Here is a 13882-nt window from a genome sequence, read left to right as displayed (position 1 = left end):
TTTGTGTAACCTATTGCAGTTAATTGGTTTTCCCTTCTATTACCTCATAAACGTATGTGAAATAAGTATTCTTATTCCTGTTTGATGATGAGGAAACAGCCTTGGAGAGGCATCAATTCTTCTTGGGTTTTCCTTATTCATTATCCAGCTTTTGCATGCATATGCATATCCAGAGAGTAGATTAATTGATTGGTGTCAGCCTGAAGGCTGTCTGAAGGCCATCCATAGCACTGTCCTTCCTACTTGGTATCTTTGTCATCACTTTGGATAAAGAACTGGGAATATGTAGGATTACAAAATTATTAGACTAAAATAACCAGATGGGGCTTATTAGGGATAAATGTAACTTCTAACATACAGTTGCACAAAATTATTTGGGGAAAGGGAGATGTACTTTAATTCATGTTTAAAAAAGATAGAACGAAATTCAAGGTTTTGGTAGACCAGCCTGATACAGATTGTATAATGTGACCATTAAAAAAAAAAAATCTTTGCATTAGTAAAAGTAAGGTGTTCTGAAAGATGGGCATAACGATCCTACTGAATCAAAGTGACCAGATTAGAAATCTTGTTATCAGTTTTGGATTTCACATTTTTAGAAGGGAATTGACTTGACAGTAATGGGTTTGGTTTTGGTTTAGGCAAAATCAAGTGCTTGCGGGGTAATGTGTCTCACAGCCAGGGCATATGAGGGCTGGTTGAAGAAATGTTTCACCTTGCTTGATAATTACAATAGGTGTCTCTAGCCATGTTCCAGAAACAACATAAACCTACTTATGAAGATGTATTTTATGTGTGAAGCGATAATGGCTTCCATTTATTGATCACCTGCTTTGTGCTAAGCACATATATTATCTATAACCGATTTTCCAACTCTTTGAAATAATCACAGCTGTTAAATAACTTGAACAGTTTTTTAGGCATTTAATAAAGTGTAGACCTGGGTTTTAAACTCAGGCTGCTTCTGTCATACTGTGCTGCTCTGGCACCAACATACCAACTGGGGCTCTTCTGCCTATGAGCAGGCTCATTCCTGAAAGGCTGTTCATAAGTCCAGAATGATACTATATAGTAATAATAACCAACATTGATGGAGCACATACTATGTACCAGTCTTCTAGGCTCTTTTCATGTAACGTATTTAATTCTCACAACTCAGTGAAGTAGTTACCGTTATTATCTCTCCATCCTGCATATGAGGAAACTGAGGCATGGGGATTAAGTAGTGGAGCGAGGGTTTGAACCAGGCTGTTCGGCTAGGGAGCCCACACTTTTAGCCACTGTGCTGTTTTTGCCTTATGCAAATGACCATGGGTGTAAAATAGATGGTAATTCTTCAGGAACTGGTTAAAATTCCTTATTATTTTCAACTCTTAATTTTTTTTTTTTAATTCAAAGATGTTTATATTTTGGCATTCTTCTCTTCATCATAAATAAGTAATAAGTTTATTACAAACTGGGGCTTCAAACACAAGCAAAGGGATGGCTGACTGAGATTACCAGTACCCAGTACCGGTTGCCATAGAGACCCTATAGGACACAGTAGAACTGCTCCATAGTGTTTCCAAGGAGCATTTGGTGGATTCAAACAGCGACCTTTTGGTTAGCAGCCAACACACCACCAGGATTTCCTGACTGAGATTACTGTGACTGAATTTGGCCGCTGCCGCCCTCTGGTGGCGACAGGCGGTGTTGATGCATTCTGATTTGGGCCTTTAGCTTTGTTCACACTTGTGGTGTAGTTGTCTGCAATGATTTTTGAAAGACTGTCTTATGTTTTTTGGGTGGGTCATATGAAAAAGGAATTATTAGGTTGAACCTTTTTAAATCTACGAAAATGTCAGCTTCATGTGGTTCAACCTAATAGGGTCGTCGTTGTTGTTAGGTGCCATCCAATTGGTTCTGACTCATAGTGACCCTATGCACAACAGAATGAAACACTGCCCGGTCCTGAGCCATCCTTACAGTCATTGTTATGCTTGAGCTCATTGTTGCAGCCACTGTGTCAATCCACCTCGTCGAGGGTCTTCCTCTTTTCCACTGACCCTGTACTCTGCCAAGCGTGATGTCCTTCTCCAAGGACTGATCCCTCCTGACAACATGTCCAAAGTATGTGAGACGCAGTCTCGCCATCCTTGCCTCTGAGGAGCATTCTGGTTGCACTTCTTCCAAGACAGATTTGTTCGTTCTTTTGGCAGTCCACGGTATATTCAATATTCTTCACCAACACCACAGTTCACACGTGTCAGCTCTTCTTCGGTCTTCCTTATTCATTGTCCAGCTTTCACATGCACATGAAGCGATTGAAAATACCATGGCTTGGGTCAGGCGCACCTTAGTCTTAAGGGTGACATCTTTGCTCTTCAACACTTTGAAGAGGTCCTTTGCAGCAGATTTGCCCAATGCAATGTGTCTTTTAATTTCTTGACTCCTGCTTCCATGGCTGTCGATTCTGCATCCAAGTGAAATGAAATCCTTGACAACTTCAGTCTTTTCTGTGTTTATCATGGTGTTGCTCACTGGTCCAGTTGTGAGGATTTTTGTTTTCTTTATGTTGAGGTGCAATCCATACTGAAGGCTGTGGTCTTTGATCTTCATTAGTAAGTGCTTCAAGTCCTTTTCACTTTCAGGAAGCAAGGTTGTGTCATCTTCATACAGTCCAGCTTCTCGGATTACTTGCTCAGCGTACAGATTAAATAGGTATGGTGAAAGAATACAACCCTGACGCACACCTTTCCTGACTTTAAACCAATCAGTATCCCCTCGTTCTGTCCAACAACCGCCTCTTAATCTGTGTAAAGGTTCCTCATGAGCACAATTAAGTGTTCTGGAATTCCCATTCTTCACAATGTTATCCATAGTTTGTTATGATCCACACACTCGAATGCCTTTGTATAGTCAATAAACAGGTAAACATCCTTCTGGTATTCTCTGCTTTCAGCCAGGATCCACCTGACGTCAGCAATGATAACCCTGGTTCCACGTCCTCTTCTGAAACTGGCCTGAATTTCTGGCAGTTCCCTGTCGATATACTGCTGCAGCCCTTTTTGAATGATCGTCAGTAAAATTTTGTTTATGTGTGATATTAATGATATTGTTCTATAAATTCCACATTCGGTTGGGTCACCTTTCTTGGGAATAGGCATAAATATGGATCTCTTCCAGTCAGTTGGCCAGGAAGCTGTCTTCTATATTTCTTGGCATAGATGAGTGAGCATCTCCAGCACTGCATCTGTTTGTTGAAATGTCTCAATTGATATTTCATCAATTCCTAGAGCCTTGTTTTTCGCCAATGCCTTCAAGAGCAGCTTGGACTTCTTCCTTCAGTACCTTCAGTTCCTGATCATATGCCACCTCTTGAAATGGTTGAACATCGACTAATTCTTTTTGGTATAATGACTCTGTGTATTCCTTCCATCTTCTTTTAATGCTTCCTGCATCGTTTAATATTTTCCCCACGGAATCCTTCACTATTGCAACTTGAGGCTTGTATTTTTTCTTCAGTTCTTTCAGCTTGAGAAACGCTGAGCGTGTTCTTCCCTTTTGGTTTTCCATCTCCAGCTCTTTGCGCATGTCATTATAATACTTTACTTTGTCTTCTCGAGAGGCCCTTTGAAATCTTCTGTTCAGTTCTTTTACTTCATTAGTTCTTTCTTTTGCTTTAGCTGCTCGACGCTCAAGAGCAAGTTTCAGAGTCTCCTCTGACATCCATCTTGGTCTTTTCTTTCTTTCGTGTCTTTTCAGGGACCTCTTGCTTTCTTCATGGATGATGTCCTTGATGTCATTCCCCAGCTTGTCTGGTCTTAGGTCACTAGTGTTCAATGCATCAAATCTATTCTTCAGATGGTCTCTAAATTCAGGTGGGACATAGTCAAGGTCATATTTTGGCTCTTGTGAACTTGCTCTGATTGTCTTCAGTTTCAGCATGAACTTGCATAGGAAAAATTGATGGTCTGTTCCACAGTCAGCCCCTGGCCTTGTTCTGACTGATGATATTGGGCTTTTCCATTGTCTGTTTCCACAGATATAGTCAATTTGATTTCTGTATGTTCCATCTGGCAAGGTCCATGTGTATAGTCGCCATTTATGTTGGTGAAGGAAGGTATTTGCAATGAAGAAGTCATTGGTCCTGCAAAATTCTATCATTCTATCTCCGGTATTGATTCTGTCACCAAGGCCATATTTTCCAACTACTGCTCCTTCTTCTTTGTTTCCAACTTTCGCATTCTAATCGCCAGTAATTATCAATGCATCTTGATTGCGTGTTCGATCAATTTTAGACTGCAACAGCTGATAAATATCTTGTTTCTTCAACTTTGTCCCTAGTTGTTGGTGCATAAATTTGAATAATAGTCATATTAACTGGTCCTCCTTGTAGGCATATGGATATTATCCTATCACTGACAGCGTTGTACTTCAGGATAGTTCTTGAAACATTCTTTTTGACAATGAATTCAACACTGTTCCTCTTTGAGTTGTTATTCCCAGCATAGCAGACTGTATAATTTTCCAATTCAAAATGGCCAATACCAGTCCATTTCAGCTCACTAATTTAATGCCTAGGATATCGACGTTTATGCGTTCCATTTCATTTTTGATGTCAAAATGAAATGAAATGGAATAGGCTCAAGGGGAGGAGATTTGAGAGAAATCGTTTGTGTTTTACTTTAAGAATTTGGGGATGTATTAGAGGTTTGAGCCTTTAACTTCTCCATTGTCAAACTTTTCCCTACACAGCCATTCATCTGAGAAGTAGAAATTCCCTTTCACTTCAGGTTGCTTTTTCTCTTTCCTACATCTTACTGATTTGTGGGCCTATTTCTTATATCCACTGCCATGGAGAGAAAGTGGTTTTAAGATGTTCTGCTTTGGGATACACACACATACTGTAGTGCTGATTTTGTAAGGTATCCTAGAGTATGCTTGAGGTTTTTATTGCTTCTGATTATGGGATTGAATTTGAAAAAATCGTCATAATATTTCCCAAAAGTTTGTAATGGTACCTACTTTTAGTGGAGATTGTACTGTTGCATTTGAGGAAAATTTGACTCAAGAAAGGTCTGTTCAGGATATTCTTGGGTGAGGTGATCTGTAGAGTAGCATTGACTTGAGTTTCAGGTGATTGCTCTTGTTCAAGTGAGGGTTTTGTGAAGGAAGTCTTCAATAAACTGTTTCTAACACGCATGAATTCCTCATGACCGCTTTACTTTTTGTCATTGGTGCATGACAGTGATATGGGGATGGTCAAACTTTTTTTTTTTTATTAACTTTTATTGAGCTTCAAGTGACCGTTTACAAATCAAGTCAGACTGTCACGTGTAAGTTTATATACACCTTACTCCGTACTCCCACTTGGTCTCCCCCTAATGAGTCAGCCCTTCCAGTCTCTCCTTTCGTGACAATTTTGCCGGCTTCCAACTCTCTCTATCCTCCCATCCCCCCTCCAGACAGGAGATGCCACCACAGTCTCAAGTGTCCACCTGATATAATTAGCTCCCTCTTCATCAGCATCTCTCTCCCACCCATTGTCCAGTCCCTTTCATGTCTGATGAGTTGTCTTCGGGAATGGTTCCTGTCCTGGGCCATCAGAAGGTTTGAGGACCATGACCACCGGGATTCCTGTAGTCTCAGTCAGACCATTAAGTCTGGTCTTTTTGTGAGAATTTGGGATCTGCATCCCACTGATCTCCTGCTCCCTCAGGGGTTCTCTGTTGTGCTCCCTGCCAGGGCAGTCATCGATTGTGGCTGGGCACCAACTAGTTCTTCTGGTCTCAGGATGATGTAGGTCTCTGGTTCATGTGGCCCTTTCTGTCTCTTGGGCTCTTAGTTATCGTGTGACCTTGGTGTTCTTCATTCTTCTTTGCTCCAGGTGGGTTGAGACCAATTGATGCATCTTAGATGGCCACTTGTTGGCATTTAAGACCCCAGACGCCACATTTCAAAGTGGGATGCAGAATGTTTTCATAATAGAATTATTTTGCCAATTGACTTATAAGTCCCCTTAAACCATGGTCCCCAAACCCCGCCCTTGCTCCGCTGACCTTTGAAGCATTCATCAAACTTTTTTTTGTCTCTGAGTTTTATCACTGAGTCCTCCACATTCTCCTCATTCCTTCCATCTCCATTCAGTTGGTTCTTTATCTTGCAGTGTCAGAGTCCTTCAAACAAAGTGCAGGATAGCGAGATCTAAAAAGCTCATTACCAAAATCTTTTGTAATAGCTACAGTCACCTGTGCAAAAACTTTTATAAAATCCCTTAGGTTTTATACTGCAAAGAGCTCCCCCTGAAATGTTCCCTAGTTATGTCCATGCAAGATGGTGGTAAATCTGAATAATCTGCCCCAACTCCTGAGCAGTAAGTGCTGGGTTGGGTTCCTAGTTTTCTTTAGGATTTTCTTCTGTTCTGTTTCCCAAGTCTTTGACCGCCTGAGAACTTACATGGATGCTTAAAAAACAAATTGATCTCTTCTTTCTAAAGACAAATCACAGTTTTATCTCTATTACTTTATCTCAAGTTGTATTCATCCTCTCAAAACAGTAATTTTGGGAGGTAATGGCAGTCCATTCGATGTCCCTGGCTGCATATGTATGCTACTCCTTCACTTTCTATTGCCGTATGTTGATGCATGTTTTCTAATAACTAGAGGTTAAGTATGAGGGATCTTTTTGTTTTTGTTTTTCAGTAACAAATACTTTTAAGAAAACAGGTGACTTTGTGACATCTAAAGCATCCACTGTTGACCTGGACCACAAGTTTAGATGCAAAGTTGTGGACTGTTTAAAATTTTTCCGCAAAGCCAAACTATTGCACTATCACATGAAGTATTTCCATGGAATGGAGAAGTCACCAGAGCCAGAGGAGAGTCCAGGAAAGAGGCATGTCCAAACAAGGGGTTCTTCAGCTTCAGACAAGGCCAGCCAGGATAGCCTGGCCAGGAAGCGGGTCTCAGCCAGTTCCCCAAGTAAGTGTTCTGGTTCTCTTTTCTGTCATGGAGGGCTCTTCTGTTCAGGTCACAGTGCTTACATTTCTGGAAAACACAGAGAACAGGCTTTAGATTGGTCTGGTCCAGTTGAATCCTGAAAGATTGAAAATGACTAGTGATTTTGCTCATATGGTGGTAGCCCTCCTGCAGAAAGCAAGAACATCTGACTTTTGTTCTTGCCTTTGCCTTTTGTTGCCCAAGTCACTTAATGTCTGAAGGCTTTGGTGTTCCTGGTATGAAGTGGGGACAGTGAGGAAGGGCAGCTCCTTCAGAACTGCCAGGAGAACTCACTCTCAGAAGAGCATGGGTACGGTAATCCCACCCCATCCACCCCAAACCTACACCTATCCCTACCAGCAAGACAAAAGAACAAAAAGGTGATGATGTATTTCTCCTGCTGGGTCCCAATTTGAGCCCTGTTTCATTTTAATTGCAATTGAAAGCATTTTCTAACAACACTGTTTATTTTGCATTGAAACTACAGTGGTGGTAATAAAAGTTACCATAAAATCTCATGTTCATATCTTATTACAGGAAATCTTTTTGGGGATTTCTTCTGAAACTGATAGAAATTGAAAAATTACATGTTTCTGGAGGGATTTCAGGAAGGATTAATGAGTTTCTAATAAATTCTCCAAGTTTCCCAGCTTTTTCCTGAAATTGTAACATCACTATATTTCTTTTGGCTTATAGCTTTTTCATTTCTCATATGTAGGTGTTAGATGGTATATGGCATTCCTGGGACACCTGACACTGTTCCAGGGGAGTCTGAAATCAGGCTTCAGGACGTCGGGGCAGGGCCATGCAGATTAAGGTGGGATTTCTGACACTCAGAGAAGTCGGCCCTCAGCCATGCTGTGAAGACATAATGGGTCAAGGTCAAGGTGGAGTTTTGCCATATGTTCTACACTGTCCATTAGAGATACTATATGAGCTACACATGTAATTTAACATTTTCTGGTAGCTACATTTAAAACTAAAGAGAAAGGTGAAATTAATTTTAATAATATTTAACCCACCATATCCAAAATACTATCATTTCAGTATATAATCAATATAAAAATTATTAGCGAGCTATTTTTACTCTTTTCCTTATACTGAGTCTTTAAAATCTGGTGTGTATTTTACACTAACTGAACATCTCAGTTCAGACTAACCACATTTCAGGTGCTCAGTAGGTACCTGTATTGGACTGTATTAAACTGTATGGCTCTTTTACCCTCCGCTGTAGGCAGTCTTGCTGTGTACTTGGTGAGACTGAGCATTGAGCTAGAAGGAGCTGCCTGGGGAAGGCCAGCTGGCCAATAGCCACCAAGGAGGAGACTTGAGGTGAAGCCTGGAGGGCAAGGCAGCCCTCACTGCCTTAGTGATTTCACCAATATCTGGAGCCTGGTTCTGGCACCCATCAGGGGATGGATGTCTTTCAGAGCAGCCTTGCAGGAACCAGACCAGGTGCCAGTTACTTCTTTAAAATGAAGCCCACAGCCGTCAAATCTCCTTCTTTCCTCTGTCCAGCTCAGATCTTCTTTGGGAATTGCCTCAGACTAAAATAGATTGATTGCTTATTCAATAATCATGATGCCTGTTACGTGCCAAGGAGCCCTGGTGGCGCGATGGTTGAATGGCTGCTAACCAAAAGATCAGGGGTTTGAACCCACCTGTGGAAACCCTGGTGGTGTAGTGGTTAAATGCTATGGCTGCTAACCAAAGGGTTGGCAGTTCAGATTTACCACACGCTCCTTGGAAACTCTGTGGGGCAGTTCTGCACTGTCCTATAGGGTCGCTATGAGTCGGAATCTACTCGATGGCATTGGGTTTGGTTTGGTTTTTGATTTGTGGCTCCATGGGAGAAAAGACCTGGAGATCTGCTTCTGTAAAGATTAAAACCCATAAATCTGTTGCCAAGGAGTCAGTTTTAACTCATAGCAACCTCGTAAGACAGAGCAGAACCGTCCTGTAGAGTTTCCAAGGCTATAATCTTTAAGGAAGTAGATTGCCACATCTTTCTCTCACTGAGCGGCTGGTGGGCTTGAACCTTTGACCTTTCCATTAGCAGCTGAGTACTTATCCACTGTGCCGCCATGGCTTCTCCCATAAAGATTACAGCCTAGGAAACTCTATAGAGCAGTTCTGCTCTGTCCTGTAGGGTTGTTACGAGTCGGAATCGACAGTGCACAACAACAACAAGATTATATGCCAGGCTCTGTTCTGGGAGGTTCTACCTGCAGGACTGGTTTGCGACACTCAAGTGGTTGCAGCCCACCCAAGACCACACAGCGCCTCTGGAGCCAGGTTGTTCCGAAGGCTGAGAACCTAAGTTTTGTTCTGCCTGGTGCTCATGGTTGTGGATATTCCTGGCACAAAGAAGAGGGGACTGACTCATTTCTCTGGCCAGGTTATCCTCTTGCCTGGGCTACGCTTGCTTCTTTTAGGGGCAAACACTTTGATTCCTCGTGGATTTTAATGTCTATTACTGGCCAGTCCCGCTGGCTCTGATGGCCATTCCGTGTCTCTTAGGCGAGTTTATTTATCTCTGCTGTTGATTACATGGTTAATTCTGGGAGTAGGCCTATTTCCTAGGACTCGAGGTTACTAGAAACCTCCTCCCCCCACCCTCCATTATACCTATAGTATTTACCTGGCCCAGGCCTCAATTGGAACCTAAGTTTTGGAGCTTTGCAGGTGTGGTGCAAATCCCAGTTGGTTTCCTTATCCAACTCTCTGCAGGCCTCCTGACCTCTCTGTGTCTTCTGAGCATGAACTTGCTGAATTCTTGGGATGAGTCTGAGCTAATCTGTTGAATGAAACTGTTGCAAGGCCTGGTGTGGGAAATAGACTTCTTTCTCTCCCTTGTTCCATGATTTTATCTGTCCATTCAGCTATGCATGGCTGAAGTTGGTGCATTTGTGTGAGCTCTCTAACTGGATTGTACGTGCTTTCTGGGAGGGACTATTTTGAGTCACTTTAGTATCTTGTGGGCTTGCTCAGAGCCATGAACACAGCTTGCGCTGAAGGAGGTCTTACTGAGGTGTTGGAAGCCAGTACAAATAGTGGGTGCTGAATATAGTAGTCCAGTATCACACCTCAGTCCTGTGGCATCTGGGTAGGACTGGGGTGTGATAATGGAGTGGGTGCAGCCTACCTGATACCACGCAGAGACCCCAGAGCCAGGTTGTTCCAAAGGCTGAGGCTTGGCAGCAGGAAGCCATAAAGGGACCCAAGACATAGCTGCTGTTCTGGCCCCTGCTCATGTCAGAGGTGGGCCTTGCTGGGTGTAATGCCCCTGAGTGTGGGGTGGTAGGGTTCTTGGCCATGCGCCAGCCCCCCGTCTGGCTTCGGGATACCTGGCTGACTGTACTCAGGAGTCTCGGTTTGTGTTTAGTAATACGTAGGGACTCTACCTGAGACTGAACCAGCCTCCCTTTCTTGCTTGCTTCATGACCTTGGACAAAGAATTTGCTAAGTTTCAGTTTCCCCATCTGTGGAGATAATAGTACTACTTGCCTCATAATTTTGTTACATTAAGTAACCTAAGGTAAAATGCTTAGCAGATGTCTGACCTAGAGTAAACTCTTAAAAATGTTGGCTCTTTATCTCAGTGAGAGCATTGGCCCAGACAGTCGGAGAGCTAGATGAGTTCTAAACTCACCTGACCACTGATGAGCTACAAAATCAATAGACAGGGTGTTGCTGTTTTGATATAAAGAAACCTGAGTGATGATTTTGTACTTCCATACACTGCCCTTGGGTCTCAGACCATTATACTGACCTGGGATTTTTTTTCTCTCACATGATATAGAAGGATCCCTTCCACTGGGATCTGGAAATGTCTCGGTGATTTTTTGCCTGCTAGTTTTTTAAATAACAAGATAGGCTCTGGGTATACTCACCAGGCTGACAGGGGTGGACAATTACAAAATACTTTAGGGGAAACAAAAGGATCTTTTAAATCCCTGTGTTTTAACTTGTCATCTCCTGCTGTTCCTTTGTAAAAGGTCAGTTTGGTGGCAGAATGTGCCACACAGACCACTCATCCACTGCCTGGGGTACACCCTTCTCATTCCTGTACCCTCTCATGTGGAGGGAGGATTTTTACAGCCAGGAAGGAAAGAAGACCGACAACCATGAAGAAGGCACTCCTGCCCTCATGTCAGGAGGATAGAGACCTCACAGACAATTTAATGGCTGTCTAAATGTATCTCTTCTACCCGATAGCAGTTACCAGGCTGAAAGGAACCAGACAGTCCATCTTTCTAGAATGGAAAATTGAACCCCTGGCTACTAGTGCTGTCTCTGCCACTAACCAGCGGGAGCTTCACTATCATCGTCTGTGAAATGGGGTCAGTAGACATGTTCAGCCATCATCATGCTACTGGCTGTCAGTGAGAGTGAGCATATCAGGGTATTCAGAAAATTCCAGTGTGGCTGCCTCATCCTGCCACCAGCCCTCCAGAAGGCATCCCCTGTTCCTGGCTTCTTCCCTCACCCAACCTAACTAAATTTCTGAAGATTTTAAAGAATAGAACTAGCTCACCTGTTCTCGCAGTATATCTGAGTTTCCACTTCAGACTTGTAAGAAAGCCTTGTCTTTAGGAGTACAATTTCAGACAGCGTGGAGAGTTCCACTGGGGAGATTATTAGGGTGAGACTCTGACAACAGGCAGCATGTTTCCTGGTTCGCAGGCAATGTGACCTCAATATTCTGCTTAAGTGAAAAGCAGAATATTATCGGGTTTATGCTATTTGGCGTTCGTAGCCCTAAAAAGGTACCCCCTTTATGCTGAGTACTCTGATTATGGCAGACGGGAACTTCGGTTCTTATTATTTTTGTCCCCTCAATTTCTCTGCCAGTAAGATTGAGCAGGAGAAGCAGTCCTGGTTCAGGAGTCCAGAGACTGAAATCCTAGTAGGAATCCTGCCACCACTCCCTGTGTGACCTCAGGCAAGTCTCTTCACAGATCTGATTCCCTCATTTCTAAAATAATGACGTAGGACTAGGTGTGAATAAGGCAGCACTTTCATGTGGGCAGAGAAGCACATGAAAAGGACAGTGAAAAGGACAGAGTTTTATATGAGGAACATAGAAGTGCTGTGGGAACATATTCAGATTTTGCCTGGGATGTTGAGAGGAGAAGGTGACATTTGAGTTAGGCCTTAAAAGGCCAGGGTGAGTCAGAGTTAGGGAAAGGCCTCCCTTTGCAGGGGGAAAAGCAAGCAAAGGTTCAGAGGCATGAAGGAGAACAAACTGATGACCTGCCCCTAAGGTGCCCCTTCGGACTCCAGCCTCTCTAATTCCACTTCCTCTTAGCCAAGCCTTTAGTCATGTAAGTGAATTTAGAAGGTCAGTTTAGATTTGCTTTTCCAAATGAGGCCGCTCAGGGCACCAGGATCTTCTTGGTAAATTCTCTTCCAAGTTGAGCTCAGGCTTCCTTGGTATTTGAGTTTGTTTCTGTGTAGGCAAATTCAGTCCTGAGTAGAAGTTTGATCCAGAAAGAATATTCTAGGGTCAAAGGAAGCCTCACCTGTGCTTGTTGCCTACTGGCACACTCACTTGGTTGGTACTCTCACCCTGGGTAAAACTTGGCCATGGAGCACCAGGGCAGGTATTTCTTTGTTGCCCTCTGCACCTTTTCTTGTGGTGCTAGATGGGCTTTCTCACAGGAGCATGTCCTCTCTCCCCGTAAAGGGAGGAGTGTGATATGAGCTTAATTAGGTTACAGATTACGGTGCTGATACAGAGAGAACCAAAATAGCTGCCTTAAACAAGACAGAGGTTAAGTTCTGTCTCAGGTCCTCTGCCTGGTCCAAGATAGCTCCCCATCTTGCCTGTCTTCCAGCTGCTGTGAAGGAAAGAGTATGCCTTTTTCCATTAAGGGCATAGCCCAGAAGTTTCACCCATCACTTCTGTTCATATCCTTTAGGCCAGACGATCCATACATGGCTACATCTAGCTCAGGGGAAGCTGGAAAATGTAGTCTTTCCCTATGGAGGAAGTAGAGAAACGAGTGTTAAGGGATGCATAGCAGTCTCTGCCACATAAACTAAGGCAGAAAACGCAGAACTTGAGAGAGGGGTTTGTTGGAGTGTGTTGGGGTTTGCTGGTGTCTGAGTGGAGTCCAGGGTGGTGGACTGATGATGAAAGATGAGGCTGAGAAGGTAGAGATGGTGAAATGATGGTGGTAGGCCCTGAGTGCCACTTCTCAGGAGGCAGTGGAAATTTCCCCACGTGTATACCCACTCCCGTTCTGCCCTTAAGTTGCCATTTCCTTATACAGGTTAGAACTTGCTCAGGGCCACTGCTTGTTTCAACCGTGCTCTGGGGTGTACAAGAGTTCTCCCACAGGCGATAGTGATGTTAACTCTTCCTTTTCCCTCCTGGAAGTGACAGTCTGATGATAATTGATCTTTTGCTTTCATAAGTTGCTGATGATCTGATGGAAAAATAGAGAGCAGGCTGTAAAGAGGGAGTTAGCAGGGCGCTCTCTGGTTTTTCTCCTTATGGGCACCTGCAGCCTGGGGAGAGGACAAGTGGCCATCCTGGAGGAAAGCCTAGTCCACCTCAGGCAACAAGCTGCTCTCTGATCCAGAGCCCTGGCAGGAAGCTGCTCCTTGTCCAGCCCTGTCAGGACAGCAGGAGGGAAGCACAGCAGCCAGGCACATGCTCTGTGGGTCACCGAACAGTTGGTCAAGCTGTCTGAAGAGAAAGCTGACAGCAGGCCAGCACCAGTTTCCAAGGAGAGAGTATCGCAAACAAGATAACAATAGCTAATGTTTGAGTTCTCAGCATGTGCCAGGTACTGTTCGAGGTTCCTTACTTCGATCATTTTATTTATTCTTCAGAGCTAATCCTATAAGGTGGTTACTATTATGCCTGCTTTATAGATGACAAATTGAGATTG

General features: G+C 43.4%; 1 protein-coding gene across 6 annotated transcripts in view; it reads left to right on the top strand.

The window, feature by feature from the left end:
- The window catches only part of PHF20 (PHD finger protein 20), a 147156-nt gene that overhangs the window by 102021 nt on the left and 31253 nt on the right, over window positions 1-13882 (top strand). For all 6 annotated transcript variants that reach the window (XM_049868735.1, XM_049868734.1, XM_049868729.1 and 3 more), the window contains one exon: window positions 6684-6962. In XM_049868735.1, the coding sequence (XP_049724692.1) occupies window positions 6684-6962 (279 nt within the window). The remainder of the gene's footprint in view (window positions 1-6683; window positions 6963-13882) is intronic.

The sequence above is a fragment of the Elephas maximus genome, chromosome 25 (assembly GCF_024166365.1).
Source record: "Elephas maximus indicus isolate mEleMax1 chromosome 25, mEleMax1 primary haplotype, whole genome shotgun sequence".
Classification (NCBI taxonomy): domain Eukaryota; kingdom Metazoa; phylum Chordata; class Mammalia; order Proboscidea; family Elephantidae; genus Elephas; species Elephas maximus.
The sequence above is the reverse complement of the archived record's forward strand: the minus strand, read 5'-3'. Positions and strand labels throughout refer to the sequence as shown.